General features: G+C 41.9%; 3 protein-coding genes across 10 annotated transcripts; 2 read left to right on the top strand and 1 right to left on the bottom strand.

Annotated features, from left to right (window-relative positions):
* The first annotated feature begins 10,103 nt into the window (after positions 1-10,103).
* On the top strand, positions 10,104-10,999 carry LOC120806493 (heat shock protein 30-like). Its single transcript, XM_040157720.1, has one exon. It carries the CDS (start codon positions 10,299-10,301, stop codon positions 10,920-10,922), a length of 624 nt encoding a protein of 207 aa, XP_040013654.1. The 5' UTR covers positions 10,104-10,298; the 3' UTR covers positions 10,923-10,999.
* A 1,561-nt stretch (positions 11,000-12,560) lies between these two features.
* Positions 12,561-14,275, top strand: LOC120806533 (heat shock protein 30-like). Its single transcript, XM_040157815.1, has one exon. It carries the CDS (start codon positions 12,561-12,563, stop codon positions 13,182-13,184), a length of 624 nt encoding a protein of 207 aa, XP_040013749.1. The 3' UTR covers positions 13,185-14,275.
* On the bottom strand, positions 14,145-19,909 carry LOC120806532 (heat shock protein 30). 8 transcript variants are annotated; one of them, XM_040157811.1, is made up of 4 exons: positions 19,617-19,727; positions 17,666-19,027; positions 17,469-17,549; positions 15,095-15,349 (listed from the first exon to the last, which is right to left on the bottom strand). In XM_040157811.1, exons 2-3 carry the CDS (start codon positions 18,996-18,998, stop codon positions 17,500-17,502), a joined length of 1,383 nt encoding a protein of 460 aa, XP_040013745.1. In that variant the 5' UTR covers positions 18,999-19,027; positions 19,617-19,727; the 3' UTR covers positions 15,095-15,349; positions 17,469-17,499. The 8 variants fall into 8 exon arrangements, 6 of the variants coding, with proteins under 6 accessions (XP_040013748.1, XP_040013745.1, XP_040013744.1 ...); XM_040157810.1 differs by lacking the exon at positions 15,095-15,349 and adding an exon at positions 16,380-16,963; XM_040157814.1 differs by having other exon boundaries at positions 14,145-15,349; positions 17,469-17,718; positions 19,617-19,728.
* Between the last annotated feature and the right edge of the window lie 82 nt (positions 19,910-19,991).

Raw genomic sequence — 19,991 nt, 5'->3', positions numbered from 1 at the left:
AAAGGATGCGCTCTCATTACTTGTACAGACTGGGGCCTTTAAGGACACTCCACCCCGCTATGCCCAAAAGCTGCAGTCAAATCCCCCTCAGCTATCCCCAACCTGAATGTACCTAAACCTCCTCCACTGTCCAAACCTTCACATTCACCCCAACTCGACAGCAATGGCCATTAGCCTAGGTAGGTCCTCAAAATCCATCCCAGAAGCAAGAGAGAAATGTTCCAAAGAAATTTTGCAACAGCATACATCAACTTCCGTTCTCTTCACATTCAAGCCATTGATCTGTAGTCCTATCCTGATCAGATTTTTGTTAGTTATCTCATCTCCAGACTGTCAGCTGATTAAGAAATACTATCTGGCGTTTAGGTATCCCTCTATCTGCCAAAAAACACAGCTGGTCCAGCCACTTCTCTGAAATTCATGGGTATCAGCCAAGACTTTGCTGATATGATAGCCTTACTCCCGCTGGAAAGCCTTAAACGTATCCTTGAAACATTGTAATTCATGCTAAAATTTTTAAAACTGAGACCTATCATTAGTTCTTACTCTCCTCAATTTCTTCTACCTTATTTGAAACCCATGTCCAAAGCCTGGTTTCATTCCCATCTCACTGCTTTGCTTAAAAGATGCAATATCCCTCTGCACCAATACTCTGGGCACTCTTTTTGAATTGGTGCTACTACCTCAGCAGCAATGTGAGGTGTGTCTTCGGCCTCCATGCAGCAATTGGGCCACTGTTCCTCTTCCGCATTTTCTTCATATAGTTGACCAGACCTTTTGGCCATGCTCACTGCCCCACGGTCTCTGAGGCCATTATGTAACAAACTTATATCCAGTGAGTATCATGCATCTAACTGGTGGTATGACTCGTGCTTACTGTCATTCACAATCAATCATTCATCTACTCTCTCACACTGACACATTATTGTGTTATATTTATAAATAGCTATTCAGTGGCTTTCATCTACCAATACGCATTTTGTATTTTCTGGACTTCATCTACCATTACCCATTCATTCCTCTGATGCTTTTCATAATGTATCTTCAGTTTACTTGCAGTCTTAGACTAAAATTTTGTGCCTCTTGGCATGGCACCAATCGCTGTCCTACTCCCCAATCTTTGTTATTTCTGATTCATGTTTTACCCTCTTCTATTTTTTCACTTATAAACAATTAAAGTGCTCATCTGAGACTAATTCCTTTGTTTAATTTTAATTATGGTAAGTAAAATTTAATTTTCACTTTTGGGGGGGATCTCAGATTGGCTGCTAGTCATATGGCTCTACATCCATACATCGCCTTAATCAAGGGGGTCAATGCCAAAGTCTTTGATAGATAAAGTTTCTGCATTCATGTTAATTTGTGTCTTTCCTGAATGAAATTCCAAAATGCAGTTTGCAGATATGTTCAAAATGAAGATTTTGCTGTCATGTTGGTTAAAAAAATTCCCCTGGTGGCCAAAAATATTTAGCTAATGCAAATTAGTTGCAAATGGACATAAATCTCCGAAGCATGATATCTTAGTCTGACCTTCACTCCATCAGTCGTGCTCACTACAGTGTGTAATAAGTCATTATTAAGTCATGTTTCTAAAACGAGTATTGATTTTATCCCACAGCGAGAGCAAGCTGCCAAGGGCCAAGACAAAATGCACAGATGAAAATATGAGTGAAGTTTCTATAAGGACAATCCCTGCAGATGATCAGTTATCATCCATAGCCGATGATGAATCACTTCGTTGTACTTTTTGATCACTTTGTGCTTTTCCCTTAGTGATATTCCCCTAGAGGTATTTTTCGTCTTCCCTGGCAGAAAAATCAATGAATGTTTAAATTACTTTGAATGGATTAATTTGTCTGAATGAAAAATAAATGAATGAATGATGTATAAGGTTAAGACAAGTACATTTATGAGCACATTTCAAATGTCTTTCTGCTTTTTGACATCTGTCTGAAATAGAGGGAAAAGAAATTCTTGACTGCTTGACCTCATTTGGTGCAGTGGCTGATTCTGTCTTACGTTGTTGGATTCTACTGCAGTCAAATAATTTAATATGGTTATTAAATACACACATGTACATGTGTATATGTGTGTGCATGTGTGTGTTAACCCATTTAGCTCAGTGTCAGACCTTCTGAAAGTGTATGTGGTAATACATTCAAGTGAAACAGAATCTGAAAAAACACACACATACACACACATCCATGCACACACACACTCCCACGCACATATACACATACACTCAGAGCACTGTATGTCTCTGATAGCTTCTATTATCTAGGTCTCCCTCCTGGCTGCACATCAAACATGGATGAGCTCCAACCATAAAAGGCTCCATTTTCCTTTGATTTATACAAGGAATAAAAATCGGAAAGGTGAAAAGTCCAAACCATGCATATTTTATCAGCTCGCTGACACCAAAGGCAAGACGGAACAAATTCTAACATAGAGCAAAACTTAAAATAGACCACGATAGGACCAAAAACAGGAGCTGCAATACTGAACCTCCTGACCTCCTTGGCCAAAAGCCTTCTAACCTTGTCTATAATGCCAAAAAATAAGTAAATATTAATGTTTTTACAAGCAAGTTTGACTACTTATAATTCTCTCTCGGATATCAAGTAAAGTTAGTCTCTTTTGGCTATTTAAACGGGGGGGAAAAACACATGAAAATGAAGTCTAGACAGTAATGTAAACATGATATTTTACACTCAGTACAAATTTTTCTTGACACCGCAGAGATGGAGTGAACAGACACTGCTTTAGGATCAATGAACCAGTCCTCAGGGCCCAGTTTGCCTTATTCGTTGTTAAAAGAAAGCAGTGATTACAGATTAGTACTCTGGCAATGAGAGCCTTTATATATGTGTCCCCATAGTGTTTCTGCTAATAGTTGCTGATGCTGGGGGCTGGGTGGTATGTGTTCTTTTAATACATCTTCTCCGGATGTGCCGGCCAACCACTGGTGAAGAGGTGAAATAAAGGGTTGCCACAGTAACTGTAGTTTATCACATTAACGAGTCCTTTTCCAATCTGAGAATGACACAAAATTAGATCAAATAAAATTTTAAAATGTACTCTCACAGTGGTTAATGTCATATTAAATCATGATTATATGAATTACATAAATATTTGTATTGCACCCTCTGAAAAGCAAGTTCCCTGTGTTTTAGAAAATAACCACAAATATGCACTTTTGTCATATACTGTACCCGCAAAATCTCCATGGCCACATTTGGGTTGGTTTAATCACATGGCGTACAGTTATTATATCCTATAAATAACAGACTTGGTTTTTTGTGAAAGCGAGAAAGATTTTTTTATGGACAAGACTCTTAAACAGAACAGAAATGAGATTAAGCGTATTGTATACTCATTTACAGAATTCATCTTTTTTATTCTAGATACACTGAATCATCAACTTCATGTCATGAATCACCCTGCAGAAAAAAGTAAACCCCTTCAGTGTAGGACACCTTTTTCTCCATATATTTAATGCCTCCTTCAAGGGCTGTGAATTCGGACTAATGCCTTTAGCACTATATGGCTGGAGAACCCTTCCAGACATATCCAACTCTGTTCTTTTTGTAAGTACATTCCAAACCTGTCCACCTATGCTTCCTCCATTATAAACACCCCTCTGTTCAATACATCCATCTGCCCTCCCTCCCTCTCTCCGCTACTCTATCATCCCCATTTTCCCTCTCTCATCTCATCCTTCCTTCCTGTCCCCTCTTGTTCCCACTCCCCATTTTCTCCCCTTTCCCTTTTTCTCCATCCATCCATCCCGTCTGAATAATGCAGATCCCACACAGCTGCACTGCCATTGTCCCCGCCTCAATGTTAATGTTGTGTCCTTGTCACAATTATTGGGTCACTATCATCCATCACAGCTAATCATTGTCATGCAGAGACACAGACAAACAATACACATTAGGGAGAACAAAGGCGCACATCGAGCAGAGAAACATGTTGCGGTTTATGATGCTTGCGTTAAATTAAATGATGTGCTTTGATAAGGAAAACATGACCAAGGCTTTATTTCGTCACTGAAACAGATGCCACATGCAAAATGTATAAACATAAAATGTAAATAAATATGTTTGTGTGTTCAGGGATTCCTGTTCGGGGCCGGCCGTAGCCATTTTGGTACCCTAGGAGAGATTAGGATTTGTTCCCCCCCAGTGTCCACTGACTGAAAGTTCAGCGAGTGCAGGATGTTTATCATTGTAATTAAAGGTTTGTTTTTCGTTGATAACGTTGTTACCGTAACCATGGTTAATAAAATTATGTTAGTGGCATATTCTGCTCTTTTGGTGCTCCCCTGACATTCTGTGTCCTAGGCAACTGTCTGTGTTGCCTATGCCACAAGCCGGACCTGTTCCAGTTAGTGAAACTGTAGGAAACAAAGTACATAGAGTGAAACATCAACATTGATCTTGGAGTAAAAGGAAATCTGGGGCTATAGTAAAATCATTTACAGGATCATTTCATCCAAATCAACAAAAAACAAAGTACATGTAGAGGCATAAGGCCATGCAGATAATGTTCATTTTATGTGCTGAGGTTTTAAGATATTTACCACTGAAACTTCTGTTGCCACCCCAACAGGGTTTTTTGTGCTACTTTACTTCTCCTATTTTTCCTCTCCAAAAAGCACCTTCTACCCTATGTTCATTCCAGATTAAATTAAATAACACCACAGGCGGTCACCTAGTCCTAAATGGCTCGTGGATCTGTGAATAAAATAGGAGCTCACAAAAGCCAGTTTCTCCAAAAATAATTGCCGGCATTGATTTTTGTTTCCATCGCCAAAGTGATGACTGGCTGGTCATCCATTATTATGTTTTCGTTTACTCCAATGTGGAACTTGTGAATCAGATCTGTTCTCGCCAAGAATCACTGACATTTGCACAGACCCGTCAACAGCAGTTTGTAAAAATGCAAAATTCAGCTTTGTCACACAGCAACAGCCTTATTATTCAGAATTGTTGCCACAGTTTAATTTGCAGTGAAAGTCTTCTAGTTTCGAGATGTGTTCCGCCCTTTCTGACTTGATCGCCTTTTTGTGGTTTAGCTTCAGATTCATGGATTTAGAGAACAGAGAAAGCTTGTGATGGAGGATGGGTCTCTTGCAGGATTATTTGTTTGATTTCACTTTTCACTGAAGGACTCAGTGTATGGATTTGGACTGCCACTGATGTTAAGAATTTGTGGGGGTGGGGCTGGAAGATGGGGGCTAGTGCGGATTAGGTCAAACAGACCCATTAAAACATGAAAGGTTGTTGATAGCTGATGTGTGGGTATCAGACATCTCCTCTTAGGGACCAGAGGCTTTAGGGTATTGGGTGTGTGTCTTTGTGTGTGTGCGTGTGCATGTGCGTGTGTCTGCGTTTGCATGCATATGTGCTGCAAATTGAATCAATACTGATGAGAGCAGGGTGGTTTCTATTACCTATTTAATTATCCTCCATCAAACAAACATGATAGCACCTTGAGGTCACTTAGCCCCCGGTCCTCCACACAAACACACACCCTTACACACACCAAAACACGCGAGACAGAGAGAGAGAGACAGACTACACAAATGTACAGAGTCACTTTTACTGTCACAGAAAATAAGGGAGAATCAAGGTCATCAAAGCAGAGAAAAACAAATGTATTCACAGAAGAGCAAAGATTAGCTTCTATAATTAACCCTCTGACCTTTAAGAGGAGAACAGAAAGTAAAAAAAGGTTACAAATGTGGCCAGTTAGGCAAGATAGTACTATTTGATTTATCTGATTAAATACCTTACTAATGGTCCGTTTGAATATCAAGCTTTGTTTATGTCTTTGACAAAGCAAGTGAGCACTTGTTCTGGTTGAAATCAAAAGATTTATACATATGATGACTTGTCAACACCAAACCAAAACAAGCAGTTTGGATGCTGCAGCTGGGAAAGAGCAACACATCAACTGTCAGTGTCTTACAGACAGCTGTGAGAAGTGTGTGTGTGTTGTTGGTGCGTGTGTGTGTGTGTGTGTGTGTGTGTGTGTGTGTGTGTGTGTGTGTGTGTGTGTGTGTGTGTGTGTGTGTGTGTTGGTGTCTGATTAGGCTGGGGTGCCTGTCCTCTCTCTAACTCTGTCTCCGTTTCTGGCATGATGACATAACAGGCTATCTGCAGGAGGTTCTGTGTGTTGTGTATGTGTGTCTAGAGTAGTGAGAGCGAGTTTGTGTATCGTGTGACTAAGTGCGTATGTGTGACCCAGAAATGTCGACCAGTCTCTCATGGCTTCATTAGGGCATAAATTGAATCTATAACCTTGAAATTATCGCTCTACTCCCACCCTGCGTGTGTCTTCTTTGTGCTAATGTTTTGCTCACTTTTTCTTCTTTTTTCTTCTATTCTCATACCAAGATTCATTGGCAGCATCATGTAGTGTTGCATCGTTTAGCACCTGTTGAACACACACGGGATGCATTACTCAAATATCATTCGTTCATTCCGCATCCATTCAGACAGAAGAAGTATTCAAGGTAAAGAACCTGGCTGTTGGTGTTTTGAAACTTGCCATGCGCAACCACTCCTCAAACTTTAACAACAATATATCTGACGTCCCAGCATCCTTTGCCAGTCAAAACTGTTCCAAGTCACAGCTTAAGAGTATTTATGATCTCATTCCGCTTTATCTGACCCCAGTATGGTTAAGATTTGGTTAGGGTTAGGCTAAAATTAGGTTTAAGTTAAAGTTAATACTTGGTTAGGGTTAGGGGATCGTCGTCATCATGGTTACAATAATAACCACCTGGTTATTATCAGGGAACGACTGCAGTGATGTTTAAAAGAAACCAACGTCCAGGAAACCGGAAACAAACTGTGGTCTACTGTGTTAAAGTCTGGCATTTTGTTGACCCATCCAACTACCCCGACCCCCTCCCTTTTTGGTCTTTGTGGCTCTATAACAATTTCACACAACTTCATAATTCCTACAGCGGCTAGAGGGCTTTCTCACTTGAGCATAAACACGTCGTTTTTGGGAACTTGGAAACAACTGATGCTGTCATTGGTCTTGGGAGTCATCAGTTTGTGTTGCTCCCTTATTACCAGCCACGGAAGGTTGGCTGGTATTGTACCTTGTGAGTCCGTGTGTGTGTGTGGCCGTGTGTGAGATATCATGTCATCATGGTAAAATGTGGTCCTGGAGAATCCTACTGTAGCAGGAACTACTACAGAAGCGTTTTTGAGTAATTTGGCGGGTGTCTGTCTCTCTGTCTGTCTGTCTGTCTGTGGAGAGATATTGTCACTGTGATAGCACCACAACTGTGCAAGATACAGTCACAAAACTTTATAGGTGTGGTAGTTGAGATCACATTGAACGCCAACTATGAAGATGGGTGTGGTCCGACCCATGAGTACTGAGTACTCATGTAATAATGTAGCAATGACTACTGAGTCCTGATGGGTCAGAACGCCAACATGTTTACCCGCGTCACGGCTGATCTGATCCCATCGCAATATGGCCTCTAGTTTGTCTATGCAGAAAATAAACAGAACTTCCACTGCTGGAACTCTGGTTGCCTGAAATACCTCCTCCTACCTTGCAACTCAATAGTAGAGATAAGGAGAGCATAACAGGAGAGTCATCACTTCCAGGTCCTACAGAAACACTGCAGCATTTCACAACCTCTCTCTCACTTGTCCTTCACTTTTTTTCCCCTTTGCCGAGTCCCGCCTCATCACCTCTCGTTCTCTTTTCCCACTCCTCTTGCGTTCCCTCATCTTTCTCCCCCCCTGCTGTAACCCCCCTCCTCACACCCACCCAACTCTCTTCCCCTCCTCCCTTCCTCCCCACGTGTCTGTCTGTTCAAAACTGGAGCAACGTCTTAATCGAGGCTCAGAGACGTGACGGGAATGCCTAAGCAACCCCAGCTCTGCAGTACAGACACAAGCGCGCGCACGCACGCACACACACACACACACACACATACACACACACGCACAGAAAACACACACATTCTGCTAGGCAGCCAATTAACAACCTGCGATCCAGTGCCAAAGGAATAACTGCATGCTGATGAGCTGGCGGCTCTACATATGTGTGTCTATGTGTGCGTGTGTGTTTGTGATGAGCTGGTGGCCGTCAGAACCACTTACACAGATAGAAAGATATCTCTTTTATGTGTTCTGGGGAAAGAGGGGGATTATGGCGCATTAAAAACCATCTCCACGAGGGACAAACTAAGACAGGAACAAGGAAGTGCAAGTTTGTGGCCAAAATTCTCTTTGCGTGCGTGTGTGCGCGCGTGTGCATGTGTGTTTGATGCTGTGCCGACAGCTTCAATGAATGTGTATGTTGGTGCATAAAAGCAGCATCAGGCGAACAATGAAGATGACTTACATGGAGCTGAGCCTTGCTTTCTCCTCCTTGTCCTCCTCCTCCTCATCCTTCCTCTATTTTCGTTACCTTTTGTTCTCCTCCTCCTCCGTACTTCTATCGTGCCTTCACTTTGGGGAGTTCATCCAAAGGTGAACAAAAAAAAAAAAAAAGATCTCTCCCCTCCCCAAAAAAATTCATACATTCTCTTTTTGTGTCAAAAATATTGACACCAGCCTTGACACAATATCCCCGAGCAGCAGTGCACTGTGTTTGCAAATCCAGGTTTCATCATCCATTCTTGTTTTGAGAGCTAGAATATGTTGAAATGAAGACTGTGGGTTTAAATCCTGCCTTCTGTGTTGTTCTTGTCCTACTTCTCTGCACAATCCTCCATATCAGTCTTTGCTCTACACTGTCTGGATAAATAAGTAGAATCCTGGCATGAGAGGTTTAAGCTATTATTAACAGATGAATAAAATAATATCTACAGTGATGGCCCATTATTACTAATGAATACTACAAGGCCAGCCAAGAACTTATTGGGAATAACTTATCTGTTAAGTGTGTTGTTTCTTTTTTTTTCCCCATTTTCCCAATTTTATTTCTGTTTAACTTAATTTTACAGCTGTGCATCCAGATTAAGTCATTCACATTAATGATCTCTTTTCATTGGAGGGAGATCAGACACGGACAGCACACCCTTCAATCCCTATGTTGTGGTCATGTGTTGCAGCGTCGATATTGGTTGCGTTGTTCATCTTTGATCAAAACTAAAATCAGTATATGTCACAAGAATAATGATATAATGACAGAGGGTGGCATTAATAAGTAAATTAATTACAAATGAGCAGTAACCACATTAATTAGACGCTCTGCTTGACTGAAAATACCGGTGAACAGTGAGGCTTTTTCGTGTGTGTTAGTGTGTTCATTTTGGTTTTTTGGTTTTTGTTGAAGTAGGATGACGACTAGCGGCGCAGTGCTGAGATAGCAGGGAAGTCACCGGGGGCTTGGAGCCGAACTCGGCTGGTAAAAGTGAGTGGAAGGGTGGGAGGAAAGGCTGCCACCTGCAGGAGAGATGTCTGTATTACAGGGGAGGGTCAGAGAAATTTTGAAAGCTCCACGCTCAGGACAGTCGGACATTCTCGGGCTGAGATGAGTAATAACTCAAAAAATACATTCAGCTATGATAGGGAAAAAACATGTCTCTATTAAAAGATAACTCACTGATATGTTTTACTGTGCCGCATATTTCTTAAATTTCCCATTTGCTTGTGTGTTTTAGTCAAGGGACACAAAGACTAACCTGTTATGTTGCATCTTTGAAATTTTAGACCAATTTTAAGAGTACTTTGTTTGCTTCAGTCCACTGAATGTAACCATTTTTCCAAAAAGAAAAAAAGAATAAACAAGCAGAGAAACACACAAGAGAGTGCTGACAATGATATGTGGATTATAAAAATGATATGAGCAGATTATCTTTATTCATAATCATTATCATCTAGAGGAAAAGTTCCCAAAGACACTCTGGAAAGAAAGCGCATGATGCCGACACCAGTGTATGTTCCAAAAACTGTAGTTTCTTAACTGCTTTATGTGACACTGATACAAACGTTAAAGACTGATTCTTTATTGCATGTCAGATCTTGATTTGTATTAATGATAACAATATTTCAAACAGCAAACTTCCTGAAAAAACAGGAACGATCCACCGATGTCCTGAGGAGGAGTCTTGAGTAACAGCTCCACCCAGTGGAGGGCTGTGGTGACGACAGGAAAGTTCCCGAAGACTCTGGACCTCCTCCAGTTAGAATATAAGAGCTGGGACAGTCCCACTGCTGAGACAGAAAGCAACAGCAGCAACACAGAAGAGAACTGACGCCTCAACAGCGTTTCATCTCACAACCAGAGGACCCAACACTAAACACACACTGAAGATGCTGTGCTCTCATGGATTCCAGTCCGGCCTCAGGCCATTCACGGACTGCTACTGGCCCGTACGCAGTCTGTGGCCAGAGGTCAAACCTCTGCTCCACCGGCAGCATCTACTGCAGAGGCACCTACAGGAGCTGCGCAGCGGTCTGGAGCTGATGGACAAACTTCAACACGAGATCCTGGAGGAGACGGAGCCTTTCCAAACCGGTGTGGCCGCGCAGCCAGTCTCCTGCCAGCTGGAGAAAGAGGGAGAGCACTTTGGACTGACCCTGGACGCTCAAGGATTTTCCCCAGAGGAGCTGTCTGTCAGGCAGGTGGGCAGGAAGCTGAGAGTCAGCGGGAAGACAGAGAAGAAGCAGGAGGACGGGAAAGGCTCCTACTCTTACAGACTCCAGGAGTTCAGACGGGAGTTGGATCTGCCCCAAGGGCTGAACCCTGAAGCCGTCACCTGCTGCCTGGCTCCGGACGGGAAGCTCCACATCCAGGCAGCCAGAGCTCCGTGTGCGGAGGAGGCTGAGAGAGAGCTGACTATCAGGAGGAGCTTGGAGGAGAAAACACAGCAGAGTGTGTGTTCACACACAGAGACAGACAACAACACACAGGACAAACCTGGACACATGGACTGAACTATGTGTTGTTGTTTCAGTGAGAAGTCAATTATATGGATGAATGATGATCATATATTCTTTTGTATGTGTGTTTGTAGACCTGAACATGATTAAATAAATGTATTACAACATAATTATTAGTTTCTTTGGTGTTTTTATCATTTTCTTTTGCCACAAATATGTGCAGGTAACTTTTACAAAAAAGCAAATGAACATGAAAGGACAGGAGAAACACTTCCCATTAGTAAAATGTCCAAAACATATAGTTGATATAGCTGACAAAAATGTATAAAATATGTGAAAAAAAAATCTCAGTAAAACATACATAACATTAGTGAAATTTCCCCCAAGCACCTGTAAATATCCAACAAAAATTAGTAAAGTATCTGAAAAAATACTGGTGAAGTATCTGGAACATATTGGTAAAATATCCAACGAAAATAAGTAACCTATCTGGAAAATATTAGTAAAGTATTCAACAAAAAAATTGTAAAATACGTAAAAAAAAAAATAAAATAAAAAAAAGACAGAGTTGCAACATAGAAAGGGTTTCAATGGAAAGTCTACTTCAAATTCCATAAACAAATTCCAGTTTTACGCTTTCTCTGGCATGATTGTTGTCTTATGGCTGTAATCAATGAAATATATCTTATTAGCTACAGATGTTATTCTGCTTGGATGTTTAGAGGATGGATCATGTCTGCATCACTGCTGTTTGTAGAACTGATCAAACCTACACACATATCTAAACAGTACATTGTTATTGATCAAAACTATCACAAAACTTAGGAAGGATAGAAAACTCTTCAATGTAAACTAAAAGTACACTAACTTGATTGGGAATCTATCAATTTGAAAAATTGATTAAATGTTTGCATTACATTTTATCCGACCAGACTGCGTGTTTTCAACGCTGGCTTTATTTTAACAAGCTGACCCCTCCTGCTTATACAGGATGGATCATAGGGAGCAGATCACACTGAAAGCGTAGAATGGACAAAGTCAACATTGGTCTCCCCAAAAAATTAAAGTGCATTTGAATATCTCCATTGTGAGCCCTCCAGTCCAGACCTAGTTTATGTTTAATCTCTGTGTAATCTTTGTCTGAATGTGATGAAGTTTTTTTCTCTCCCACACAGAATGAAATGCATGTCATTCACTCTGCACTCTTACGGATGACATGAGAAATCAATGGCCGCATGCATAACTTAAGAAGACAACTTTAAAGAAGAGCTTCAATAAAAATTGGTAGAAGAATATTCCTCCAAGCCATTGTAGTACAAATGTAAACATGAAGTTAATTTGAAATGACAATTAATAGCTGTCTAGAGTCACCTTTGAGAATTTACCACACACATTGATTTCAAACCAGTAAACTTATGTTTACTGCCTTCATCCGCCTGAAAGGAAACTTCCTGAAAAACAGGAACGATCCAGTTAAGTCAGGAGTCTTGAGTAACAGCTCCACCCAGTGGAGGGCTGTGGTGACGACAGGAAAGTTCCCGAAGACTCTGGACCTCCTCCAGTTAGAATATAAGAGCTGGGACAGTCCCACTGCTGAGACAGAAAGCAACAGCAGCAACACAGAAGAGAACTGACGCCTCAACAGCGTTTCATCTCACAACCAGAGGACCCAACACTAAACACACACTGAAGATGCTGTGCTCTCATGGATTCCAGTCCAACCTCAGGCCATTCACGGACTGCTACTGGCCCGTACGCAGTCTGTGGCCAGAGGTCAAACCTCTGCTCCACCGGCAGCATCTGCTGCAGAGGCACCTACAGGAGCTGCGCAGCGGTCTGGAGCTGATGGACAAACTTCAACACGAGATCCTGGAGGAGACGGAGCCTTTCCAAACCGGTGTGGCCGCGCAGCCAGTCTCCTGCCAGCTGGAGAAAGAGGGAGAGCACTTTGGACTGACCCTGGACGCTCAAGGATTTTCCCCAGAGGAGCTGTCTGTCAGGCAGGTGGGCAGGAAGCTGAGAGTCAGCGGGAAGACAGAGAAGAAGCAGGAGGACGGGAAAGGCTCCTACTCTTACAGACTCCAGGAGTTCAGACGGGAGTTGGATCTGCCCCAAGGGCTGAACCCTGAAGCCGTCACCTGCTGCCTGGCTCCGGACGGGAAGCTCCACATCCAGGCAGCCAGAGCTCCGTGTGCGGAGGAGGCTGAGAGAGAGCTGACTATCAAGAGGAGCTTGGAGGAGAAAACACAGCAGAGTGTGTGTTCACACACAGAGACAGACAACAACACACAGGACAAACCTGGACACATGGACTGAACTATGTGTTGTCCCAATGTACAGGAATTTTTTTTTAATATTAGTGTTAAATGATGATGATGATGATGGTATCTGCTCTGGTATGTTAATAACTGCAAATAATAAAGACGTATTTAAATTGAAATTGCGATTTTCTCTTACCTTTTTAAATTTTAATTCTTTTCTTTGCAAAAATATCTCATATCCCAGTTTGAGAAACAATAATGATAATATGGATATTGTACTTTGTACAGTACGTACATTAATTATCTCACATGCATAATATTGATTTATGATGATGAAAAAATTGTGCCATATGTACCATAGGCATCTGTACTGACTCTGAGAGTTGACCACAGCTCTTCAGTGGATCATGCTGTTACTCATGAATGCTTATTTTACCAGATTCTTTTTGACTGCTCAAGAGTTTTCATTCCTTATAGAAACTGATGTAAACATTATAGCTGCTGAATACAGACAGTCAGCAAATCTTTACGCAGGTGATATCACTATGAAAAATAACAGAAGTGATTTTACCATTTTACAATCAGTTATGATGAAACCCATGCAATCTTGACTTGTAAAACTATTTTTAAAATTATCCATCTATCCATTAGCTATACCACTTATCTTTTTGGGGGGGTGAAGCCAAACCCAGCTGACACTGAGCGAGAAGCATTTTTAGAATTATTGTTTGTTAAATCTTTCTTAATCATGCATAATTGGCCTCTGCTCAAATTCCTGTTTTTTGCTGTGACAACAGATTAAAAATGATGAGTCACATGTAACCTTCATCTGACTGGGAAGAGAAAATGATCGGGCCACATTTTAACTGACGTCAAAGCCACATCCAACAGCGGTAACTTACAGAGCACACCGTCTACGGTGAAGCCAGTGTGTTGGAATTCAAAACATGACCCATTATCTCAAGCATGAAGAGTAAAACAGGAAAGACAGAGTAACGTATCCAGTAAACGTAACATTACATCCCAACAGTCATGAAAGTAAGTAGATCAAAGTTATAGAATAATTGTCCAGTCCTAAAAAACTTATTTCAATTCACAATTTATTCCAGTTCAAACTATTCACAGGTCAAAAAGTGTCATTTCTACACTTTTAAGTTCTAATAGAAAAACTGAATAATAGTAATAAAATTTAAAAAAAAATATTTTAAATATCAATACATTTATTGATTACACTTGAACTATAAAAAGAAAACACAATTATCATTTAACATTTGTGTCAAAAAAAAATTCCTGTACATTGGGACAACACATAGTTCAGTCCATGTGTCCAGGTTTGTCCTGTGTGTTGTTGTCTGTCTCTGTGTGTGAACACACACTCTGCTGTGTTTTCTCCTCCAAGCTCCTCTTGATAGTCAGCTCTCTCTCAGCCTCCTCCGCACACGGAGCTCTGGCTGCCTGGATGTGGAGCTTCCCGTCCGGAGCCAGGCAGCAGGTGACGGCTTCAGGGTTCAGCCCTTGGGGCAGATCCAACTCCCGTCTGAACTCCTGGAGTCTGTAAGAGTAGGAGCCTTTCCCGTCCTCCTGCTTCTTCTCTGTCTTCCCGCTGACTCTCAGCTTCCTGCCCACCTGCCTGACAGACAGCTCCTCTGGGGAAAATCCTTGAGCGTCCAGGGTCAGTCCAAAGTGCTCTCCCTCTTTCTCCAGCTGGCAGGAGACTGGCTGCGCGGCCACACCGGTTTGGAAAGGCTCCGTCTCCTCCAGGATCTCGTGTTGAAGTTTGTCCATCAGCTCCAGACCGCTGCGCAGCTCCTGTAGGTGCCTCTGCAGCAGATGCTGCCGGTGGAGCAGAGGTTTGACCTCTGGCCACAGACTGCGTACGGGCCAGTAGCAGTCCGTGAATGGCCTGAGGCCGGACTGGAATCCATGAGAGCACAGCATCTTCAGTGTGTGTTTAGTGTTGGGTCCTCTGGTTGTGAGATGAAACGCTGTTGAGGCGTCAGTTCTCTTCTGTGTTGCTGCTGTTGCTTTCTGTCTCAGCAGTGGGACTGTCCCAGCTCTTATATTCTAACTGGAGGAGGTCCAGAGTCTTCGGGAACTTTCCTGTCGTCACCACAGCCCTCCACTGGGTGGAGCTGTTACTCACGACTCCTGCCTTTACTGGACCGTTCCCGTGTTTTCAGGAAACCTCCTGCATTTTCAGCACTTCAACACTAGATGTCACTGAAACCCGTATCATTATATTAATGAGTAACTTCAACCAAAGTGCAATAATCATATAGTCTCACTTACCTAAGAGGGTAGCTAGCCATGCTAGATACAATTGGATGGAAAAACTTGTAGTTAAAGCCATAAAAGATCATTTGTAGTCTCTACTACTAGTAGCAGTACTAGTAGAGGTAGTAGTGGTTGTTTTTAAGCCTGTTTAGAGCAGTTTTCGCATGTAGTTTGCAGGTAAATTTAATTATAACTACATTAAAAATCAATTCACCTTGCCCCCATCTCTTCACTCCACCTCATTAGTGTTCAGCAGCTCAGTAATCTTTGTCCTGTTGTCCTTAGATAGACTTTGCCTCTTCTGCAATCACATTACTCTGAAGCCACTGTCTGCCTATTAGTACCAAAATCAATGATGGAGACCAGAGAAGACGAGATTTTAATATAATAAAGAGAAGAGGAGAGGATAGAAGCACACACTTTTCTAGGTACTGTATATATCACCCTTGTAATTCAAGAATTAATATTCAGTTTATAATTTACCCGTTTTAAAATTGCTCAGTGTGGACACAGTGACACTCAGTCTCTCATCTGTCCTCTCTTTTTGTTGGGCGTTTTTCTGTGACAACTTTCAGTCTATCTGGAGAAGATTCATCTCCCGGGATTTCATTTCCCATCTCTTCCTCTTCATCTTCCAGGAAGATGTTTCTTCCTCCGTTTTAATGTAACTTTGCTGCATCGTTGTACAATACACAAACGCAGCCCACAGTCGTGTGCGTATGCATTTAAAAAAGTTATTGGACAGAGTGTTCGATATTGCACTTCAGTCTTGGTCACAGCAGCGATGTTCTGATTTGCATGTGGGTTTTTAAACAAATACGGAAGATGGGATGTTTGAGCTTTGCAATATGTTTTGGGTTATGACTATTTCTACAGAATACCAAGGGGCCTGTGCAATGTTTGAATGGAATTTTATGAGGGGGAATTCTAGTTGTATGACTATAAACAAAGCAAAACTTGGTATATTTATCATACATTCCAGACATAAAAAAAAAAACAGTAAGTATTGTATTTTGCCCTTAGCCAGACAATCTACATGACTGACCCCATGAACTCTCCAAAGGTCAGACTGTAAATGCTCTGAGTAAATATTCACTTAAATTTGATCACTCTGCTGTGCTTGCAAGGCTGCCGATTTATTAGCTGCATAATGCTTCCCCTTCATTTTGACTCCATATCTGCCTTTTTAAAGAGATATTATGGTTAGTGGATCATCCTATTTTTAAGTCTTGTTGCTATTAAAATCAAATTTAATCATAACACCATGAATAAGTGATATTGAATAAAAGTATGTTCTTAGACAGAAAAATGTATTTACCCAAGAAGATCACAGGTTTTTATATCAATCCTTGAGGACAGCAACAAATAACAGCAACAAATAATATTCACGTTGGTGCATGTTCAGTAATACCCCACTCCTGCCAATTTGAAGACAAAATCATTCAATAACAAATCAACTGCATAACATTAAAAAAAGTAAATCTTTGTGAACGTTTGTCTTCAGTAACCATTAGTGAAAAACAATTTGTAATATCTAAAGGCCCCTCTTTTAATCTGCATCTGTGCAGGAGAAAAAAAAAAACTGCATTAACTTTTTTTTTTTGTCAGTACAAGAACATTCTGAAATCAAACTAAACAATTCTTATAAACATTGCACCTTTCCTGCTAAGGAAAACCACTGTCAGAGTCAGGCACTGCTAAAAGTTATTACCAAATTTACCGCACATAAAAACTATCAATTTGATCAGGATCAAAGCAGATGTGAGACTTTTTTGAAATTTACTCTTGGTTGGAACTGCTGACTTAAAGAAAATGAGTAAAACATGAGAAAACATAAATTAATTATGTTTTCTTTGATATCTTCGTTATATGTTCACCAGTAACATATAACGAAGATATCTACAGTATTCTCTTCAAACATTATGAAGCAATATGTAAGGTATTATATTTATATTTTCTTTATATGGTAGTAAAATAAAACTTTTAAACTGAAATAGTACAAATACATATCAGTATTGATTTAAAAAAAAAGAAAAATTGTGTAATGCCCTCTAAATAAAAGTACCCTTTGAGGTAGATCAGTCTCCTCCCCAGTGTTACGGAAATCTTTGGAGGAAAGGTACATTTCTTGCGACTTTCATAGGGCCTGCTTGACAAGAAGACGCAGTCACAGTGTGGAGGTTTTTCAACCGAGTGTGGCGGCAGCATTCATCCTGTACTCAATGATTCCTATTTGGCATGCAAATGAGCCTCAGCACTGACCGGGCAGATTCTGGAGCTGCCTCCACAGCATCAGCATCTCCTTGGGACTCCGTCTGTGAACCAGCAGAACAGATCTGTAAGCACAAGGATTGCCCTTGTCTGTCTCTGGGAGATCAAATGTTAAAAAACCCGGGTGATGGTGTGGAGAGAGCCCAAGTTTGTGCAGGCACATGCCCAGATACACATCGTCTATTGGGAAAAGGCGCACCCTCTCAGACACCTCTTTCAGTCGTAATGCAAGTGAGCCAGAATACACCACCCCTCCTCCACCTGCGTAGGGCGGGTATATGCCTTTGTAGAAACGTTCTGGTATGTAGTATTTGGTGGATGGTTCACGGTTTGGCATTGCGTTATTGATTACATCCCCCACAAACAAATCCATGCCAGTTTCATTTGTATAGGCTCTCCACAGGTTGTGCTCATCCCACTGCTTGTGCAGGTAATCCAGGAGGGCACCTGTTCGAACAAAGACATCATCATCGCCTTTGAACACAAAGATGGCAGTGGGGCAGTATTGCTGGAGCCAGTGCCAGAACAGCAAGTCCTTTAGGGTCAGGTTAAAGAAAGTGTCTCTAAAATCCCACTGTAGGATATCCCCATATTTCTGGTTCTCGAGATCCAGGAGGTTTTTGAGGTCTGGATGAGGACCTGTACTTGAGTCCTGCCTTCCAAGTAGAAACACTGTGTACACTAATTCGCCTTTCCTATTTGATTCCCCCTTCACCAGACCACTGCGTCCCCACGTTTCACGGATGGCCTGCCTGTTTTCAAAGTTCCCCACTTGAGATTTAATAGCCATGAGGAGCATGGGAGCTTCCAGACCAAAGCTACCGTTGTTCCTCCTACACATACCAGGCTGATTGATAAGGAGTGGATACTCCCTGCAGTGCATTGACCTGATGAATGCCCTCATTTGTTCTGGCAGGCTGTTTAGGTCATGCATACGAGGGACCGAACACTTGTGTGACCTGCAGTCAGAAAGGCATTCATCCTCGATTTCTGTCAAAAGCTTAGCTCTTGGCTTCCTTATCACCCCAGTTGTGTTTCCTCGCAGTATCGGATTGTGCTGACGATCCCAAACGTGCTGCAACTGGTTCCACAGTGCACCGTCCTCCAGACGAAGGTTCCAGAAAGGGCCAATCGGGTGAGAGGCCAAAGCAGAAGAGTTAGCAGAAAACCCTGGGGCAATATAGTGGATAGTTATTTTTGGAGGAGTGTAGGAGATGGTGACGAATATGGACACCATGATATAAATCAGAAGGTGGCCGGTCATCATGCAAGGCAGCAGGCACATGCACAGCAGTCTCCTGTTGCATTTGCAGCATTTGCCCATTGCCTGCAGTGATCAAATCAGACACACACCTGCACACAGGCAACAAATAGCACATAAGGAGAAGATTTTTTAAAACTCATAATGGAGAAAACATTTCAATTGCACTCCTGTCTTTCTGAATACAGACCACTGCAGTGGCATGGGTCTATCTAAGAGATTTTTTTATAGCAAACACTGCAGTCAACCCTCTGGAGTTTCTGTCTCCTTGGTGATGGTCCAGTGAGGGTTATTATCTGTTCTTGTCTACACACTCAGAGTATCATCCTGTACCTACTTGCCACCAGGCACCCAGCCCCTGTAGACACTGTGTGGAACATGTAATAGCCAGCGAAGTGGATTAACTCCCTCTTTCCTTCGCTCTTTAAAGATTGGGAAAAAAGACTGCAGACCTTTGAATGTTTTTAAATGACCTAAATCCACTGCGTGAATAAATATGGACTGTCAGAGCAGAAAAATAGTCTTCCCTGTGTCTAACATACATTTGCTCGATAGGCCTTACAGCATGAAGTTGTAACAATTTGCTATGGAGTCTACTGACAGTGGTTCTTACATAGATCAACTGCAGGACCCTTACTAATTAAACCAATGACTGAAAGACAGAGCATAAAAATGACTTACAAGTGAGTGAACTTCTCTCGTTGGTTGAGCCGACTGAGATAAAGGACCCACTGACTTGGGGTGTCCACCCTTTTGTTTTCCTTTTTTCATCCGGCTTGGTTATAACATGGCAGGTCTGTGGCGCATCACTCATGTCCATAACGATGAAGGATGAAGAGAGGCATCACTTAAATCTACACGAGGCGTCCTCACAGTAACGTGCGCAGCTGAGCAACAGGTCTCAGGTGAAGCGGACTGTGCGCACGGAGCATGCGCGTCTGGCTCCATTGACACGGTGGTGTATGATGAGGGAAGTACCCAGAGTATTTACGTAGGCTGCGACCTCCTGCTGACAGAGGAAGCAGCTTCACCAGGCAGTGATTTCTCCACAGAGAG

The sequence above is a fragment of the Xiphias gladius genome, chromosome 20 (assembly GCF_016859285.1).
Source record: "Xiphias gladius isolate SHS-SW01 ecotype Sanya breed wild chromosome 20, ASM1685928v1, whole genome shotgun sequence".
Lineage (NCBI taxonomy): Eukaryota > Metazoa > Chordata > Actinopteri > Istiophoriformes > Xiphiidae > Xiphias > Xiphias gladius.
This window is presented reverse-complemented; position numbering and strand designations above follow the sequence as displayed.

Excerpts from the sequence above, each read along its gene's own strand:
- LOC120806493 (XM_040157720.1), top strand. The coding sequence starts at position 10,299 with ATGCTGTGCTCTCATGGATTCCAGTCCGGCCTCAGGCCATTCACGGAC.
- LOC120806533 (XM_040157815.1), top strand. The coding sequence starts at position 12,561 with ATGCTGTGCTCTCATGGATTCCAGTCCAACCTCAGGCCATTCACGGAC.
- LOC120806532 (XM_040157811.1), bottom strand. The coding sequence starts at position 18,998 with ATGGGCAAATGCTGCAAATGCAACAGGAGACTGCTGTGCATGTGCCTG. Across the intron at positions 17,550-17,665 it reads GCAGCTCCAGAATCTGCCCG|GCCCTATGAAAGTCGCAAGA; the intron begins GTCAGTGCTGAG and ends CTTGTCAAGCAG.